The 21,184-nt window shown below is 40.6% G+C and overlaps 1 protein-coding gene across 1 annotated transcript in view; it reads left to right on the top strand.

The window, feature by feature from the left end:
* Positions 1 to 21,184, top strand: part of dennd1a (DENN/MADD domain containing 1A) — a gene marked incomplete at its 3' end in the record, with an annotated part of 104,038 nt that overhangs the window by 53,867 nt on the left and 28,987 nt on the right. The window contains exons 6-12 of the mRNA XM_080530041.1: positions 7,820 to 7,889; positions 9,498 to 9,578; positions 12,172 to 12,225; positions 13,517 to 13,627; positions 18,528 to 18,628; positions 19,226 to 19,271; positions 20,977 to 21,078. Of these exons, the coding sequence (XP_080386167.1) occupies positions 7,820 to 7,889; positions 9,498 to 9,578; positions 12,172 to 12,225; positions 13,517 to 13,627; positions 18,528 to 18,628; positions 19,226 to 19,271; positions 20,977 to 21,078 (565 nt within the window). The remainder of the gene's footprint in view (positions 1 to 7,819; positions 7,890 to 9,497; positions 9,579 to 12,171; positions 12,226 to 13,516; positions 13,628 to 18,527; positions 18,629 to 19,225; positions 19,272 to 20,976; positions 21,079 to 21,184) is intronic.

The following is a 21,184-nucleotide window of genomic DNA, read 5'->3' as shown; positions in this document are numbered from 1 at the left end:
TCTTTTCGTTGAAAGTATGCCTCAAGAGTGCCCTCTGCGTGCGTGTGTGCGTGCGTGCCTGCGCGTGTGTGTGTGTGTGTGTGTGTGTGTGTGTGTGTGTGTCAAGCAGCAGCAGACCTTGTTTAATCACTTCCCTTGCCTGAGACCTTTTTTACAGTCTTGGAGGGGAACAATAAAGGGCAAGTCGAGCGGAAGGGCCATCCAGGGAAGCACATAGGAGTCATTCACTTCCAGCCAATTAAAACGCTTGTTGATGCATTTATGTCTTGCCTATCCCCCCTCCCCCAATCCCTAACTCTCCACTCTGAAGTAAGTCCTTCCCATATGCCTTCTGATATGAGTTGAAGGGGATGCTAAACCAATTCGAAGCGTGGCAGGGACTGTTATAGGGGATGTACATTGCAAGAGTCAAACTAGGAAAAACTGAGTGATAAACAGTGATAAAAAAAAGTAATTATGGAATGTTTTTTTAATGCAGAAATGAACTTAAGTTAGCTGAAGTTAACTTTGACAGCCATAGTAGTATCATCTGTCAGTGACTTTTAAGTTACACTAAATGAAACAAATGTGTGCACAGGAGAAGTACCATTAACAATCCAAGTATATAAATTGAAAACAAAAGTTCAGATTTGTTGAACTTAATATATATATATATATATATATATATATATACTGTATATATAGGTATATATATATTAATGGCATGTGGCAAAGGGGTATTTGCTTGGTTTTGAGAAACTTCAGGGATCAGTGAAACCCTCATCAGTCTACAATGGTAAAAATGCTTAAAAAGCGCTCACACTTAAGATGTACATAAAAAATGGTGGCGATCCAAACTTTTTCTGCAAAGTTGATTTTGTTTGACTAACGATAGGGAGAGAAGTGAAGCAGAATTATCACTCGAGTCCAATAAAATGAACTATAACATTGTGTAAAAAGTGTGGACCATGACAATATTTTGTGTACAACATCTATGGACTGCAACATCACTATATTGGAAGGTTTGCCATTTTACAAAATATGTATTTGAGAGTTTTTGGAGCCTTTGTTTACGGTTTGCACGTTTGCCCCCGTTTCTTCCATTGTAGACTGATGAGCGTATCGCTGCTGCCAGTAAGTTTGTCAAAACCAACTGAATTCACAAAAACAGTGTCTGTACCCTTCTACGACATGCCCTTGACATAAAACAGAGATTTAGTTCAGAAAATCCACACTTATCCTTAAACTGTGGATTGGACTTTGGGAAAGCACTCAGCTCAGAAACAGTTCTGGTCGCCAGGGCTATCACACTAAATAAAACCCATACGTTTGTCAGCCGGCTTGCTGTTATAGACATGAGAGGACTGTTGAGATACAGCCAAATGAAATTCAGTGAGATGTTTCACACTCCCCGCTCCCTTATTTTTACTGCTTCTCTAATCGGCCCCAGTCTCCCTGCTCCCTGACACCTTTAAAAGAGACCCTCCAGTGTAAAAACCTGCTGCGTCTCCCGAGGGCCGATACTCTGCCCGGCTGTTTTACACCAGCCTTTGGAGTGCTCCTCCGCCTTTGTTTAACCTCTGACCTCCCGAAACAAGGCTTCATCAAAAGTTCTGAGGGCTGACAGCGAAGAAAGGAGGAAGTGTTTGGTTACAAATGAAACAGGCGCTGGTGGTACGTTATAAATCCTCGGGGGTAGCGGGACTGCCGTCGCGGCCAGCCTATGGCACGAGGGCGTAGGGCTCGTAAAGTTTTTAACGCAGCCGGTCCCTGCCGACAGAGTGTTTTTAAAGGGGCTCGAGAGTGGTGTCTGACTCAGAGGGGCACAGGAGAGGGCTGTTTTGTGGCATGTGCGAGTGTGTTTACAGGAGGTGTGTGTGTGTGTGTGTGTGTGTGTGTGTGTGTGTGTGTGTGTGTGTGTGTGTGTCTGTGTGTGTCTGTCTATCTGTCTGTCTACTCGTGTTCCTGCTTGCAGCATGCATTAAGATGCAGTAGGTGTATTTCATGTATTAACATTAGCAAACGAGGAACAATTATATATATCCTGTAATTCACATGTTTCGATATATTTAACGAAAATGGTGGTTATTTATTCAATGGCAATAAGGCATTGTGTGGTTGTGCTGGTCAGAACATTGATGGTGAACATCTTACCTGTATTATTTTCTTTCTATCACTGCACTGTTACTATTCCTGGAGAACAAACATGTCCCTGACTAACAAACGAGTAACAGATGTTCCAGTTCAAATGAGTCGATTAACTTCCAATAGCAACTTCCAATTACCTCTTATCCTTCGTATAGCATATTTTAACACCCTTGCCCATTAAGTATTGCAAAACAGATGTGTTTCGCCTAAATTCAGCCGACAATGAAAAGCTGAGCTTTTAAGACGAAAAAAGGAAGCGAGTGGCCCTCATCAAAGGAATAGTCTTCTAGTTCCAAATAGATGTCTTTCTTTGGTTGGCATTTGCACTGTATCAATATGGTTGTATAGGTCCTGCAGGAATGGGTTTTATGCTTTTGTTGAGTGCCTACAGCAGACAGCAGTATTTCAAGCATGGGGAGTGTTACGCGTTAACCATGCGGTGTATGCTGTCTGTAGCTCAGTGTTGTTGACCCAGCATGACATGGGGTACAGAGTAGAGGGCTTTTTCATTGAATTTGCTCTATCGGTATTTTCTTCAAGTTACAGTTTGTTATTAATTAAACTATAACCAAAACTGTTATTCTGTTAACGGAATGTGTTTGCTACATCGAAGGCTATTAAAATGGTCCCAGGATCACACCTGCATCTCCTACAGTGTTAATGAGAGGAGAAAACACAACATTCACCCTTATAACCATGCTAATTTGACTTTCAGTTCTAGTTGAATGACCCCTTCAGACTAAGATCTTTTATCCTTTTCATTAGCCATCCATACTGGTACAGCACATGTTGTTGATGATTCATCCCTATATACAGGAGCTGCACTTTGTATTCTGTGATCATTGGGCATACCTATCATAACCTCTCTTCATTTCTATCATGTGGCATTGTTGATATGCTACATTAATGAGTAATGGATTCATGGCGGAGGATCATTAAGAGCTGGTAGCTGAGGTTGGGAGTAGGGAGGTGGAGAGGGGAGGAAAGGGTGTGCGCTCTGAATAATCCTCCAACACTGATCCCCTCACAGAGTCAAGGATGTTTAGCGCTCATCTGGGCTAATGAAATTCAGAATAGTAAAGAGCCCGGAGTAGCCCCAGCACATAATCCCTGCACTGACAACAGTATCTACTGCCGATGTGCATGCAGGTCACATAGTAACCTTGTACCCTCCATGCAAAAAAAAACTCCCATTTAAAAATGCATTGCATATTTTAGGGGTATCTTTTTTACATATCCTAGCCCAGACCAGAGCACTTGCAGGTTGGATTGGATTTCTATACAAGAAAAACGTCTTAACCATCCCAAGATAAACAGATTCAGATGCAGGGAGGTAACCAGGGTTGTCACTGGGGAGAGATGGATGTGTACAGTATTCCGTGTGGCATCAGCTTACCATGAGAAATGCAGAGTAGGCATTTTCCCTAGATACACATACACACAAACATGGACATACTTACACACACTAACTCTGAGGCAATCACACACACACACACATACACACAAGCACACACACACACAAGCACACTCTCCTCTGTCCATATTGCTCCCTGTGGTGCGCGTGGCTTCTTGCCGTCGGTGAGTGACACAGTCAAGGTGTACTAGCGAGGAATGCTGTCAGGGGTGTAACAGGATCACCCAGGCCTGGCTGTCCCTGGTGGTGGTGGTGGGAGGGGGGGTGGGAGAGTTGTAAGTGACACATGCAGGCTTGGGTAACATCACCTCATGCCCCAGCTGCGCTAGCGAGCTCCTGAACAGCTCTGCAGTGGAGGGAGGAAAATGCTACTTCCTCTTCTCTGGCTGGAGTCACCTGAACTTCAGAGTTAACCAACTTTCTAGACTACCAGAGAGGGTGTCATTGTGGTGGATGTGGTTAAAACCAGGGGGGTATTCCATCAACGTCACTAATGGAAAATCCAGGCGTATTCTTTATAAGTCTCACGAGACTTGTCAAAATAAGTCTGGATTTTCCTTTAGCGACATTGATGGAATACCCTGCTCACATTGTATCCAAATAATATACATAATATACATGGCTAGAGAATTGCAAGATGAGTAAAAAGGGTTATAAAAATTTCACCTTTTGGTGAATTAGCTTAATGTCGCACTGAAAAAAATATCCTTTCTTTTTTATTGAAGTAAAAAAAAGTAATGAAGAAATAATTATTTCTAAATAACTATTATTGGCATTTAATACTTTATTGCATTTAATACTTTGCACAACCCCCCTTTGCCAATAAAAGAGCACTGAGTCTTCTCCTATAACACATAATAAGGTTGGAGAATACAGAGCAAGGAATCAGACTCAGACTCCTCTTTATGGAATTTCTCCAGATCATCCAGGGTTCGAGGTCCGCTCTTGTGCACTTTCCTCTTCAGCTCAGCCCACAGAGGGCATCTACTGGTAGTTTTGGAGACTTGGGGACCCCAAGATGCTACTCTCTTCTGTAATTCTCCAACAGTGATCCTTTGTTGTTGTTTTTGCCTATCTTACCATCCTCTTCACTGTGCGTGGGAGCAAAATAAATGGTGCTCTTCAAGTCAAGTTTATAACAGTTCCAGTTGCTTTGAGCTTTTTAAGTATTGCCATAACAGTAGATATGGGCATTTTCAGATGAGTAGCTATTTTTGTATAGCCATTCCCTGACTTATGAAGCTCAACACACTTTTCCCTCATTTGATTTGTTTGTTATCTTTCACATGTTGATGTATGAATAACCGAATATGGCCTCTGTGTCACCTTATATTTATACCCCAGTGAAATAGGAAGTTGTGGATTACTGCTTGAAAGTTCTTTGACACTGATCAATTTTAAAAAGTAAAATATAAATTGAAAAAATGCTTCAGTTACATTTAGTTCATAATAATTTCTAGGTGCCAATAATTGTCACACATGGTTTTGTTAAAAACTATACATTTTTTGATGACAGATTTATTTATTTTTTTCAGAATACATTTTCTTTTCTCTTTTTCATTGTGACATTAAGCTAATTCACCAAACTGTGAATTTTGTATACCGGTAACCCTTTTTTACTCATCATTACCAGGGGTGCCACTGTATTATTGTAATACAGTGTGAGCAGGTTTGGCCTACTGGCAGGGTCTTGACAGTCTTGACTAGTTGTTTCAATCCCAAGTGAGCTTTCCACTTAAACCAGCATGTTTTGTTTATGGTAATGCTGTACCTCATAAGGCTGCAATGTTATCTCAGATTTGCTATTTGTTTAGGAGTGTGCGGGATGGACAGTCTGGTTGGCCTAATTAGTTCAGAGGCTTTTCTGCTTGGGAGGTTTTATGCCATTAGGCACTGATACCAAGTATGTGCATATTGTTGACTGGGATTATCCCGGTTTTAGTGGCCATGTCGACATACTACTGATAATCCCTACAAAGACAGGTATATCCATACACAATGGAGAGAGAGAGAGCGGTGGTGTTCTAGTTTTCAAACGCCTCAAACGTAGTTACCTTGCTAGTTAAATTTTTGGGGCAAACTTTGGCAAAATAAGCCGATGCTCATGGGCATTGTGAGGTGAGGTCATTTCAGGGCATTCTTTTTTACTACGCCTTTTGCCTCTAGAGTACTCCCAGAGCCAAATGTGTCACTTACAACTAAATGCAACTTAAAAACCAAGGATCTGAATGGCTAGATCTGCAAAGAAATTTAGAATGACGAATAACACTGCTGTTTTGTTATTGATAAACAAAACCTTTTGCCTCCATATTTGAATAGCACAAACTCTGAATATGACATGGATGAAGGCTTAAGCAGTATAAACAGTGTAGCTGTTGCGACAGGTCGCCCAGCCATAGAGACAGGTTGTCCACCAGACAGTTGGTGGCAGTGGTGTGATACGTGAGAGGGGGAAGGGAGAACAGTGAGGGTGGGCGGGGGAGCTTGTGGTGATGTGTGCTGTGATAATGAGCGTGTCCGCCAGAGTCCCTCAGCACAGCACATTCACGGTCTACTGGTGGTCGCAATTAAAGGAGTGAGGTGTAGGCCACAATCAGCCACCTCCAAGTTGCTTTCCAATGTAAATAAAAATGGGGCCCTATCAAATTAGCCCAGACAGGGGCTCACCGTTGAACCTGTCTCCGTAATGAGGGAACCGCGGCGTTTCAGCGCCGGCAGTTGATCCTAGTCTCACTCAGCGAAGCAACAACCGTCAGGTGGTTGTCTCTCTTCTCCAAATATTTTAATTAGCCTGAGGAGTCATTTCGTTGTTGCAGTACCGATATACATGGCACTCATAGAGAGAGAGAGGGGGGGGGGGGGGGGGGGATTAGGTTGCTGGTCGCTATTAGACATATTTCTCCTCCTCTTTGTCTCTCAGTCAGTCCTCTCTGATGCCTTTCTATTTTAGTTTATTATTTATAAAATGTTATCTCTCACTTTTTTCATGCCACCCTCATACGCTCTTCCCTCACCTTTCGCCACTACAGTTTCCCTTACCCCCTCTCTCCCCTTCACCCCTCACACTTTCTCTTGCCCTCTACCCCCTATACCCTTCTCTCTCTCTCCTGAATCCCTATCTCACTCGATTGCCCTCAAGGCCAGAGGGGTGGAGTGCGAGTGCAGTTACATCCCTACTCTGTATTCTTGGAAAGCCCTTCTCCTAAAGGATACTCACCCACTGAATACTCATCGTTGGCCACACATACGTACACGCATGCACGCACGCACACACAGCTGCTGTCAGATGAATGACTTGGTGAGTGAGAGCCAGTGCAGAGAAAGCTCTGGAGAAGACACATTGCTCAATGTTCTGTCCCTTTCTCTCTCTCTCTCTCTCTCTCTCTCTCTCTCTCTCTCTCTCTCTCTCTCTCTCTCTCTCTCTCTCTCTCTCTCTCTCTCTCTCTCTCTCTCACTCTTAATTATAACTGCTTTGCTGACAGATACTTCCTCTATTGTTCACATTCCTTTTCATGCCATGGGGAATGCAAAAAGGTATAGATGCTATGCTCTTGAATTTGGAATAGGGCAATGTCAATGTATTAGTCATGACAACAAATGTACCACAACAAGGTGAAGAAAGATGTTAGTGATTAAAGTTTGGTTCCATTGTAATGAATTAGAATCTACCAGGATGGTATGGTCACCATGGTGATAGGATCACCCCTCCCTGTGTAAACTGCTGTTGGTTCATTGACTTTTCTCAATGTGTTCCTCTTTTGACATCAGTCTGGGAAATCTTTACACTTCTGTGTGGTGAAAAGAAATCCAACATGTCTCACTCAGAAAGCTGATTAATGCCATCGTTCCATGATGTTTGTACTGTACCCGGCAGCTAAATAAAGAAAAACATTGTCTCTAAAATCCCCTATTATTATGTGCTATTCTCTCAAAAATTATATTAACCTCATGTAACTGAATTGCCTATGATGGTAGTTATGTTCTGCTTATTCAAACAGTTTTGTGTTAAACTAACTAATGTTAACTAATAGATGACGATCCCTTCTGACATATCAAATCAGAACTGCATATGGCATAGTTTGTTACAGTTGCTAAATATGTTTACCTCTTTGAGCCAAACACATTCGATTTGATTCGATTTTTTAAAGTATTAAGCCCCATTTAATGGATACCTTTAATATTCATAAAGACATTTACACAAGTGATTAATAGAATGTGTTATCCTTAAATGCTCAACTCAAGTATGCGTAATGAGTGACCTGTGTTTCTTGTCTACAGCTATCTCCCCTGGTTTGAAGTATTCTACAAGCTCCTCAACATCATCGCTGACTACACAATCAAAGGCCAGGTCAGTGTTGGTGACATGAATGACTCGCTATCAGACTGCATCTCTATAACACGCACAATCATATATCATATTTCCCTTATAAAAGAAAGTGAAATAGATTGTACCATAGGTGCATCCCAAACTATTCGCTACTCCTTTTCACTACCACTTACCACTACCACTCGTCTCTTACCCTGGGACATATCTAAAGGAGACGAGTGGTTGAGATAAGTGGAGGAGAGAATGGCTGAGGAGTAGCGGTGACCATTGGGACATCCTACCCACTTTGACATTGTCTATTGCGACGACAATTACGGGTGACCACAAACCAGTCACATCAACTTTCAATCAAGCCATGTTCATTGAGGAGTGGAACAATGGCAGCATTTAGAAAGAACATGTTATTCATGTGTTAAATGTGTTAAAAATGCAATGATTGTCAGCATTCAACATCAAAGTGAAATGTGTAAATTGGGTAGGCCTATGCTGGAATAAACATTCTCTGCTACTGACGAAGAGATTGAAGAATAAAAATGTGTCATTAGCTGACAATTCACAGATCGGATCTGGCATCTGACCTAAGACCAATTACTTAATTACAGATTATTTTATTGTTAACCAGTCATTTCCACGCTGTAGCCTGCAATTGTCCATGGAGGATTATTTTGACAAGAAGAAGCCAGCCTATTCTTCATTTAAAAATATACCTCAATACATTAAGCCATGGATTTGAAACATTTAGAAAAAAAACTCATTGCCTGAAGTCAATCTGTGATTGGTGACTTAGTGGTAGGCTAAAGTAGACCTAAAGCAATACTATTTGTGTTTAACATATCTTTATATATGTATAATACATCTAAACCTATACTGCATTGGATTTGTTTCCACTAATATTTGACAGGCTAAATCAACACACCATCACCAGACTAGAATAATAATGATGAGTGATTATTTTGACAAACCATCATACTAGCTTAGAAATGATTACAACCTGCTACAAAATGTATATTTTTCAATGTTTTTATTTTATTTACCTTATTACAATTCTAGACAGCAATTCACAAAATATGAACAGCAAACATTTAGCTTTCTACATGTATGATAAACAATGATAACTAAACATCATAGAGATGAATCATCCAAAAAGCAAAAAACATGAATGAAGCATTCTGTCATATTTGATCAAACTCATAATCAACAACTAATAATCAACATGTTCTGAGGTATTTTTCGTAATGTATTCCGACCACTTTGGACAGCTGTTCAGCTGTTCACTCCTCAGCCCTGTACGCTCTTGTTTACACCCGTAACTCGCTATGTTCTCATTGTTCTGACGCAGCCCCTATGCATCACACATTTGTCTCATAAACACACATCAAAGAGTTTTTGGTTTTCGTTTTTCTGCTCTGCTGCAATTAACAATATCGAGTTTTATCATTGAGGCAAACAATGTAGTTTGAGCACTTTGTAGACTATTGGCACTTTCCTCAGAATAACCATAGTTTGGGAAGGGGCCATATTGCATATTAAAAATTATTAATTTATTAATAAAATTAAAATTATATTATGATTTTTCTAGCCTGTGAAAATGCGCTGCGTGGTGTGATTTTGTATGCGTGTGTGTTTCAGGACAGTCAGTGGCGAGAGCTCCTGGAGTCTCTACACACACTCCCTATCCCTGATCCTGGAGTGCCTGTTCATCTCAGTGTGGTAAGTATTTAAGCTACCTCAGCTTCAGCCTCATGACTGACATCACTACAACTCACAGTTTTTTGCGTAAATTGACTTGACACATCTTTTTGTTTTACTTATTGTAGTTAACTCTGAAGGTAATTGACCACTGTAGACCGGAATAAACTAAAATCGAGACTTTCAGCTATATTTTCTTGATAGCAAAATATGTAATATTTATAATACAGTTAATAATCTAATATTGATAATCTGACTCCAATATAATCATCACTGTGCTAAGAATTGTTGAGACTGTGCTTACTTAGTGCAAGAAAGGTCAAATAGAATGAATTAGATGAGGCTTTAATGATAATGTATCCTTATACATCTATTACAAGGCATATACTTAGAGAAACGTTACATTCTAGTAGAGAGAGAGAGAGAGAGATGACCAATGATCATTACAAACACATACTCACAACATGATGTCAACCTCACTACAGGACGCAGGAACAAGAGAACTAGTCCCTGACTTCTGCCTTCATACCATCCTAAAAAACACAATATTTAAAGTGGAGACCACCACCCATCATTCATCTTATTGAAACTGAACTGATGAAATCACAGTTTTGACACTTCAAGACAATGGACATTTTTCCTCTTCACCACCACCACTATTTGGCCATTATAAAATCCCCAGTGCTGATCAGATTTACAGTATATTGCAAAGTATGCAGTATATAAGTATTGGGGAAAAGAAGCATGTTATCTTCTTTTAGCTCTACACTCCAACAGTTTGGATTTAAATAAAAGAAATAGATGCTAACCAAGTAGTACGGAAGTGCAACGGAAGACACCTGACTAACCTGACACCTGTCAAGCCAATTTCCCAATACAGTTGATTTCCTGAAATAGGGGGACTATATATAAAAAGGTTTGTAATTTCTAAATGGTGAAACCAATCAGAAAAAAAAGAAACATTAAGGAAATGTAATTGAAGCTGAGAATATCTACTTTAACCTCATAGAAATCCAAACTGTTGGAGTACAGAACTGAAAGAAGACATGCTTCCTCTTTCCAACACTTAAGTAGGGCACTGTACTGTATATGCCTGTCTTAGATTTTTTTTAGAACACCCCAAAATACCAGTATGCCGTAGCACCCACCCAGGTCAGCTAGGCACAGCCTTATACCCTATAAAGGATGGTTGGCTGTGGTTCTTGCAAGCTGTGTGTTCAGGTCAGTTGTGGGTGCATTGGGGGTGCACCAAGGCCACCCCTGCAGAGTGGGGAGAGGAGCACAACCCTCTGACCCTCTATGGCTTATCCCACAGCTGTGTTGGATGGACATGGACATGATAGGGTACTTGCAGGTTGTTCCATTTGAACAATTTAGAGGAATGCCTCAGGGATCTGTGCTGGGGCCACTACATATAGCGTTTCATGGGTGACAGAACAAGTCAGCCCAAAAAATGGGCCTCGGCGGGAATAGCTTTGTCCGAGCAAGCTTGACGTCAGATGCAGGGTTATGGAGGAAGTGAGCATATTACTTCCTACACCTAGTCCCACCTTTTTTTTACCACCCCATGCAGAGGAGCTTGGCGTATTATCATACATACAGCCTCCACACACAATTTCTACGATATCTGAGATATCTGACCCTGTCTGTCACCTCTTCAAGCTGTCACCATTGTTGAGAGAAGAACTCCAGAACTCCTTTATTTTATGGTATTCATGTACATACTGTATATTTCACCATTTAGAAATGACTACACTTTGTATACATAGTCCCCCTATTTCAGGGCACCAAGTATTGGGGCAGATTCATATAGTTTCCAAATTAAGAACTCTGTTTAGCTTCTGCTGGACAATCCTTTGCATGCAATAACGCCTGAAGTCTGCGACCCATTGACCCCACCTGATGCTGGATATCATCTCTGGTGATGCTCTGCCAGGCCTGTATATCAGCATTTAAAAAAATATTTTTGCCTAAAATCTTTTCATCATCTTAATTATGCTCAGCATTCTTCAGTCATCCACTGTAGAAGTCTTGGCCTTGACCCATCTGTTTGTGATTGCTGAGATCACCAGTGCTTTTTTTCTTCTGAATGATGTTCCAAACTGTTTTGGCAAGCCCAATGTTACTGATCATTTTGATCATTCTGATTATTCAGCCGCCTAATAATTGTTTCCTTGACATTTATTGACACCTCTTTGTTCCTCATGTTAACAGACACCAATAGCAGACAGCTCTATTATGCCTGCACAAATGATGTGACAGAACACACCTGACTTACCAGAAAGACATGTTCAGCCATTTGTCACATGTCTAGCCAATTGTCGCTACTTTTGGAGACTATGTATAAAAGGTGTTGTCATTTCTAAATGGTGGAACCAATTGATTTCAAATCCAAACTTTTGGGCTATAGAGACAAAATATTTTTTTTTAAAACAGGGCACTGTATGTACCGTTCTACAAGGGCATTTCACTGATAATTTACACTCCTCGCTAAAATTGTAGCCTACCTGATATTGACTGATAAAAGGTGTTGAGACATGCAGCAATTTGTGATTTCAATTTCAGTCTGACTTTAAATTTGAACTTTGACCCCCACTGTTTCTTTGTCTCCCAGCATGCCTACTTCACTGTGCCTGACACAAGGGAACTCCCTAGCATTCCTGAAAACGTGAGTCTCCACGACCATCAGTTGGGCGTTGTGTCCTTTGAAGATTGTTTTGAATTGGATTTACTATTCTTTACTGTTCACTATTTGAAAAGGCATTTACAGCACACACTGCAACATTGATAATATTCATTTTAGATCATTGACAAAATGACATTATGATATCATTTGAACTGAAAGGACTTCCAAGGAGGAGATTTTATAATAGATGAAAGCCAGCTCTGAGATTGGCGACAACATTACCAGTGTCTTCCATTCTCTGAATCTTTCCATAGTATTTTTTATATATGCTTTGACACTGCATTGATAGTCCCACAAACAATTCACAAATACCCAGCTGTATTCACTGAACACTTCAAATGTTTCCGTAGCTTTTTACAAATCCTCAATCCGCAACTTCACATCGTCAATCTTCAAAAAGTCACCTCGCCTGAGGACATCCTCTTATAAGACAAGGGATCAGGTTTTCATATTTCTGTCTTTCATTTTTCCATGGTTCAGTTTGGGAGTGGGGGTGGTGGGAGGAATTGAAGCAGTCAGCTAAATCAATAGCCCGTTTGATTTCCTATATTCCACAAGCAGCCTCACATAGTTAGAAGTTGGGGCAATTCAGTCAGCTGAGCTCCCAGGCTGTCTGCGTTACTGTTCTCTAGTGGGCCTTTAGACAGGAGAGCAGTAAAGAGAGAGCTTTTTCATTATGTTGGCTCTTCTTCTAACATCCATGGTGTAATGGAGGTGTAAAGGGAGTCAGCCGTGCAGGGCTTTGAACTACATGTTAGCATGTGAAGGTATTGGGGGCCGTAGTCCTCTCTAAAGTAATTCCGGAGGATTGGAAGCAGATAAATACGGATACTGGAGATATACGTACACACACACACACACACACACACACACACACACACACCTGCTACAACACTTTATATACGGTACGGTATGTCATTTAACTTAAACTGCTGTTGGTATGCCTACTTGCCCCCAGGGTATTTTGTTAAAGCTTCACAGAAAATAAATAACAATATTTTGTCTAAAATATTGTATTGCCAGGTTTATATTCACACAATCAGAGGGAAGTATAATGGTCCTTTTGTTTCACCATACACCTGCGATATCTAAATAATTGTTGTAGTTTTGCTCATATTGCACCATCCCTACCCTACACTATAATACCTGTGTAATTGACATTGATACCCTGTACTATTCATGCAGTCATGTTCCGCCCTTGCCTTCACGACTAACCTCTTTCCTGTGTTTGTGTTTGTTTTTGTTTTGTTTTTGCCTTTGTTTTTTCTTTCAGAGAAACCTAACCGAGTATTTTGTAGCCGTAGATGTCAATAACATGCTCCATCTGTACGCTAGTATGCTTTATGAACGTCGAATCCTCATCTGCTGTAGCAAACTAAGCACTGTAAGTACTGTAGTCTATTCACTCTGTCCTCCATCTCTCTATCTCTCTCCCTCCCTCTCCCACTATGTGTATCACTCATTAACGATGAACTTTGAAAACAAAACAAAGTGAATAGGTGATCAAAAAAACAATAAAATATTGTACAGAATAAGGGGGAAAAAGAGAAAAAGGACAGGCTAAGTATGTATTATTGTAGTCATTATCTACAGCACCATACCTGTTTCGTATTCCTTACAACCTTTTCTCTTGTCTTTTTGACTACAGAATGTCAAAAATCGCAGTTTTCACATACACTGGCATGGTGCTCTAGTCTAGAGGGTGTCAAAAAAACGTTGGCCACATACATACATACCGTATTTTCCGGACTATAAGTCGCGGATTTTTTCATACTTTGGCTGGTCCTGCAACTTATAGTCAGGTGCGACTTATATATCAATAATTCATAATCTCTGACTGACATGAACTGACATACGGTAATCTCTGACTGACATGAACCAAGGAGTAACTTCCGCTAGCGCCTCATACACGATAGAATAGCCATTATACTTGACAATGTGGACATTAAAGACGACAATGTGGACATTAAACATGATGTTATGGACCTTATACACAATGTTATGGACGTTATAAACGATATTAAAGTCATTTATTCCTTCCAGAGACTGTTCTATGTTGCTAAATTACCCCCGCGAGGCTATTTTGCTACTTCCGCTAGCGCCACATACGCGATAGAATAGCCATTATACTCGACAATGTGGACATTAAACACGACAATGTGGACATTAAACATGATATTATGGACCTTATACACGATATTATGAACGTTATACACAATATTAAAGTCATTTATTACCTTTCAGAGGCTGTTCAATGTTGCATTGTTTGTAGGCCGCCCTTCATCCTAACTACTTCCGTTTTTCACCAAGCTATCTTTGTCATGGCCTTATACACGATAAATAGTCGTTACACTCGACAATGTGGACATTAAGCACTATATTATGAACGTTATACACGCTATTATGAACATTATACACGATATTAAAGTCATTTATTACCTTTCAGAGGCTGTTCCATCCTGTTTGCTTGCTCCCGCGACGCCATTTTGTAGCAACGCGCTAGCTAGCCCTGGCTTTACACTCGATAATTTAAGTATTTCTAACCTTTCAGAAGAAGTTTTAATGTGAATTATGTCCTTCCTGGGCTTACAAATCCTCTCATGTCTCTTCACAGTGCCAGACTAGAGTCAAGCTCAACAGGGTCTTCTTTCCCCGCTGATTCCGCCAAGCCCGTTCCCTTGAACCATGCGACTTATAGTCCAGTGCGACTTATATGTGGTTTTTTCCTCTTCGTGGCCCATTTTTGGCCTGCTGCGACTTATACTCGGGTGCGACTTATAGTCCGGAAAATACGGTACTCCCCCTGGCTGGAAACTCAAACATGGTAGTTTCTGCAATAACTGTCCATTCATCACACGCTTTATCTTCGACACCACTGGGACAATTTTGATTAAACTTGGATGAATGATCTTGTCATACAGATGCAGCATTTCCAGAACCGTTTTTTTGGGCAGATTTTCATATGGTGAAAAATACGTCTTGTTTAGGAGTTTCGAGGTGATGCCAATTCATCATTAAAAACATCATAATAGGGTGCAATGTGGAGAGCTAGGAGTGTAGCCTAATAGCATAACGAATTTGGGAATCATATTTTGAGAAATAAAAGCAAAGCTGTAAGAAGCAAGACTGATCAAGCACTACATGTTCTGGCACTTAACCTTTACGTCTGGCTGTAAATGCAACTGTAGGAGTGTAGCCTAACGAATTTGGGAATAATACTTTCGACGTTAAGTCTGTTATGAAGCATGATTTAATACAGACACTGATACAGGCCTATATCAACATGGAAACCAGAGTTGTGTAACCCAGGTTTATAGTTGTTTAGAATCAATAATCGGTCTTAATAATTCGACATTTTAAAGCAAAGTAGGGATGCACTGAGTGGTCGGCCAGCAATCAGTATCAGCCGGTATTGGCTAAAATGTGGCTGATACCAAGTCACGGCGCAATTAACACCTTATCATAGCTTTACCAGCCTCATGGTGAATTGAAATTGACCTTCCAGTTATGAATGGCTTACCCATTTCAACCGTAAATCGATTGCACACACAAACAGAACGAGAATAACAGTTATTTGCATGATCAATGCGTGATTACATGTTACATGAATAGAAGCCAGCGTGCAGCCAGCCTCCAAGAAGACACACATACCCTTTCATCACATCTGTATGTCTTCAATGACCATCCTATAATATCTCCTCCTCTGTGTATCTAGACTACAGTGAGTCTGTGTAATGGCCAGCAATGTTCATAACAATACCAAAAGTGGGCATTCCATGTGTAATGATGTGGATACTGGATGAGGCAAACAATTGCTGTCCTGTGTGCCTGATGTTTGTTTTTTTACTTCACTTCCACTTTACCAGTGGATTGTCACATCACCTTTGTGTACCCTGAAATGTAGGCGACCAGGCATAAAAAGTGTTAATTTCTGAATACTGAAACAAATGTGGACACAAATACCATCAATGCTGAGAAAAAGTGCTTAACTTTACCATTACCTACGCAAGGCTAAGCTTTTAACTGACTGAAGACATCTTTTTACTCATATTGAACAAGACGTTCTTAAAACTGTTGCATCTGTTAAGGAACCTCTATGAGGCTTTCAGAGTGAGAGGGTGGTCATAGTTTCCCTCATCCCTTTTAATATTGTATGTAGTCCTTTTACCTATTAATGATTACCAAGGAAAGGAAAACTGAATGAGTGCCATTTACAAAGTGTTTGGACACAGCTATAGTATAACGAATGGCCAGATATACAAGCCCATTTTAGACCCAGAAACATTGAATGTTGTATTATTTTTGGTCCATCACTGTCTCTTTTTACTTCAGTGATAATGAAGGCTCCAGAAGTGGTGACAGCTCCTCTGTTTTGGGACAACAAAGAGAAAGTCCATGTTTTTCTGTTACAACGTGCCTATCCTCCCACCACTGCAAAAATGATGGGATTCATGGAAAATAATCCCAGTGATGGTTTTCTTGTTTGACGAGAGAAAGTCTTGCACACTCACCAATTTCCTATGATGAGTTCCTCTGAAGAGACGCAAACGTCGCCACAGCTCTTTATTCTTCCCCCTTTCTGTTAGATCTAAGTACCGTTTCCAGAACCTTCAGCAAGCAGGCCAGTTTGATTGACTAGGGGGAGAGAGAAAGGAGCACATTGATACTCACTCTCCCCCATGTTTGACAGCTCTTAATAGAGACCATTACTTCAATAGTATCACAAATGGCATTGTTATTCTCACATGGGTTGTGTTTTTAGTGCCTGGTTATGGTCGCTATCAACACATCTGCCATTCTCTTTTTAATTGTAGGGTACTTGAATTCAGTTTTATTTTATCCGTCCTCTTTTTCAACACCTGCCGTTCTGCATCTGAATTTGATCAGTGGTGGCGTTCAGCCGGTGCTACATTGCTCATACCTGACACACGAAGGGAGTGGGGGATTGTCACATGAGAGATAAGCCGGCAGCGATTGGAATGCACTAGGAAAAGTAGAGAGAACAGAACTTTCCCAGGAAAGTTTATTTCATTTATTGAATGAAGTTGCTGTTCTGATTTCTGGTAGTCTTTTTTTAGTTTTTTAAATTTAAATATTTTTAACGGTTCTTTGAATTGAGTAATGACCATCACTTGAAAGTTGGACCGGAACCATTTTTTGGAGTCTTTGTCTTTGACTATTAACGTGTTTTGGCTTTACAGGAATACATTTAAGTTTGCGAAGGTTCACGCACGGCACTTTAAGGAGATCCCATATTATGCAAAACACATCACATGGTCATGGGACTGGGCTTAAAACAGCAAAGTTTTGCACTCCACCATGGTTAAAGAGTATTTTTGCCACTGCCTATGCGAGTTACATTTGTTAGGTGTTCCATCCACCGCCCAAGCATCCACCTGCAGGTTCGTTCTGTCTTTACCTACCTAAGGGGGGTTTGGAAAGTTTATGGGCTCCCTTCCTTATAATATTGTATTCAATACTGTTTAACTCCAAGCAGGGAGCTATATCAGGCGGAAGGCATCCAATTACGCCAAACCTAATGTATTATTATGTTCATTAAACTTATTCAAACAATGTAAGTGTCCTGACTGAACTGTATGTTATTTTACTACACTATTTTTGGGTGGACTAGCCAATGAGTAAGGGGTATGTGACATGTTATGTTAAGGCTTGTTGTATAAACCAAACACATACAAGTTCACTTATGAACACATCATCTTTTCTGTGGTCCTAGCTTTACATTTGATCATCAAGCAGAAGGATGTTTTATTACTCATGGATGAGGGATTTAATACTCTGCGTGTAGGTAGGTGGATGGGGGGTGTCAAAATAGACAAGAACTGACATGTAAACATTTTGTACATACCCTATGAATAACCATTACCACTTCATGAATATGAATGGGATACTTAGTAGCACTGACAAGCATCTTATAATACACAGTCTGATCTTTAAGCTACTCAACTTGAGTATGTGTGTATCTTTAAGTGTGATGGGATTTGTGTTTGTTGTACATTGCTTTGTGATAATCGTGTTTCTGAAATGAATGATGAACAGCATGATCATATTCATCGAATTGAGAGGTACATACACCTCCCACTTTCCTTTTCTTCTTGCATATTCCTAAAATTGATTTAAGTGATTTTAAACTGTTTTTGCAAAAATCTATGTCAATGCCATATTTTCTCAGTTTGGAAAATGTATGAAGTGTGCTTCATATAGTCTATTGTGTGTGATGGACACTACTGTGTTAAGTTGTTATGTACTTTCTTTTTCCTCCACAGTTAACAGCTTGCGTTCACGGGTCGGCAGCCATGTTGTATCCCATGTATTGGCAACATGTTTACATTCCTGTGCTGCCTCAGCACCTCATAGACTACTGCTGGTGAGTACCCTGAGATCACGTCTGTTGGATAGGTCTAATCTCAAATTATCCTGATTTGTGTGTTTGTTTTCACTTAGAGTTGTATTCAGACATACATCATTTATTTTTTATATATATATCACTTGATTTTTAAATATATTTTCATTGTATTTATTTATCTTACATTTTACACTCCTTGATCCCATGAATTGTCTGGCTAACTACTACCGTATATTTTAATTGAATGTCATGCTTGGCTGAGGAGATGGAGAAAGAGGACACTTAATTAAGGGTTGCGGGTCTGGCTCCATCGCCCCCCTCACTGGTTGACAAGTTTCTCACATCCCTCTCTATCCCTTTCACGTCGCCTTTCTCTGTCTCTCTCCCTAACCACCCTCTCCCTTAGACCATTACCAAACCTGTCATATCTATTCTCTGATTTAATAGTGTTTGCTGGCTCCCCATTATAGTTCCACAGGTCCAAACTTGCAAAAACATTTTAATTTCTGTAGAATGTTACTGTGGGTTATGAATTAAGATCTCACATCTTTTGCATTGAATGTGTCTGTATGTGACAAGGGTCTCAAGTGTTAATTCATATCCATTTATCTTTTACAGTGCACCCATGCCCTACCTCATTGGAGTACATTCCAGCCTGATGGAGGTGAGTATCTAAGTTCAAAGTGTATTGTCATACAGTATGTACTGGGATACAGGGGAGTGTATGGCAGTACAATGACAATTATTACTCACAAGTTCTCCCCTTCGAAAACACAAGCACAATAATACAGTGGTACACAGTGTGTATAAGACGTCTATAATATAAGACACAGAGGCAGCAGAGCACCAGGTGAGAGATCAAATAAAATAGAGTTTGAGGATAGAGACTGTCTTTGAACCTGGTGGTAGGTTAAGCTGCTGTACCGTCTGCTAGACACTAGGGTAGAGGTGTGTGCATGCGTGTGTGCGCTATAGAGGAGAATTTGTGAGATGCACATACTTTACACATACTATACACTAGAGGTCTGCGTGAGCCTGAAATCTCGGCCCTAGCTCAGGCCCAGCCCAACCCTACCCTACCCGACGAGCTAAGCATTTATCCCCGAAGCCTATTTTCACGCTGCGATGACATATGTCGCTCGCACACACACACATACACACACTCATACTCTCTCTCTCTCGCTCGCTCATACACTGTGCACACACAAACGAAATGCTACAATGTAGCAACTACATTACAACTAAAAATGCACAATACAATAACAGAGAATTCCACGAATGAATCAGGCAAAACAGTTACAAACTCGGTTGAAAATTCGATGAACTTGTTGTGCCACATACTCACTCCCCTCTACACGTGAACGCGTGTTTGCTTCCTTTCTTAGTGCTTATGCATTCGCTTCCAGAACATCACAAGAGGAGCAACTTATCACAAAAAAGCGATTGTATATTTTAGATTGTAAACATTCAGACGACACATCGCGATGCTAACCTCTGAATGGAGCTAGTGATGGGCCATAACATCCACGACAGCACTTAAATATGTAATAGTTTACAGTAATACATTAATGTAATATACGATCGCTTTTTGGTGATAAGTTGCTCTTCTTGTGATGTTCTGGTATGGTGGTATGGTATAAGCACTCATTTTAATAACTAAATGAAATAAGCTGTATTGAAAGGAAGCGAATGCATAAGCGTAGAGGGGAGTGAGTATATGCGAGGAGTGAGTATTTTGGCACAACAGGCTCCTATCACTGCCAGGGACATGGACTGAGTATCAAAACTAAAATAAGAAGTGTTCTCTCTCGCTTCTAGCCAACAATTACAATAAGCCCACAAACTGATTACTCAAGCATAGCCTACACAGAAAACACTCATAGAAAATAAACTAGACTCACCATTTCACTGTTAGAAATGAATCCAAAGACAATCACAGTCACAGACAAAACTATTTACAGTTAGGTTAGCCTATTCCACTCTGTGTTCATTTGCGGGTGCTATGCAAGCAACGGATGGCATCCACTGTTGATGTGTTGCTCCTATGTTAATTAGCTCCTGTGCTAACTTAGTGATTACAGCTACTGTTAGAAAGGAACGCTACGTGTGTCTGCGTCAAAGAGCCCAGCCCGGCCCGAACCCTCTCTATGCCAAATAAAATCGGCCCGAGCCCGGCCCTTATCTATTCATGGCGTCGGGCCCCGTCGGGCTTGCAGACCTCTACTGTACACAAAAGGCCAGTTCGTGCCGTGCTCTCTCTGCAGGAAATAAATAATAAATAAATAAAATAAATGCACGATACGGTTTTGATTTGTGTGAGTGTTGTAGATAGGTCTAAGCCATTTTCTCTGTGCCCCGTTTCTCTGTAGAAGGTGAGGGGGATGGCCCTGGATGATGTGGTGGTCCTCAATGTAGACACCAACACTCTGGAGACGCCCTTTGACGACCTCCAAAGCCTACCGAACGACGTGGTGAGTACTACACACACCCACACACACACACAGACACACACACACAGATAGATAGATGGATGGATCTACACTGTCAATGAAATCTACATCTTTGGAGTAGGATCCC

Source organism: Nansenia antarctica (assembly GCF_963989245.1).
Source record: "Nansenia antarctica genome assembly, chromosome: 4".
NCBI classification, from domain to species: Eukaryota; Metazoa; Chordata; class Actinopteri; order Argentiniformes; family Microstomatidae; genus Nansenia; species Nansenia antarctica.
The sequence above is the reverse complement of the archived record's forward strand: the minus strand, read 5'-3'. Positions and strand labels throughout refer to the sequence as shown.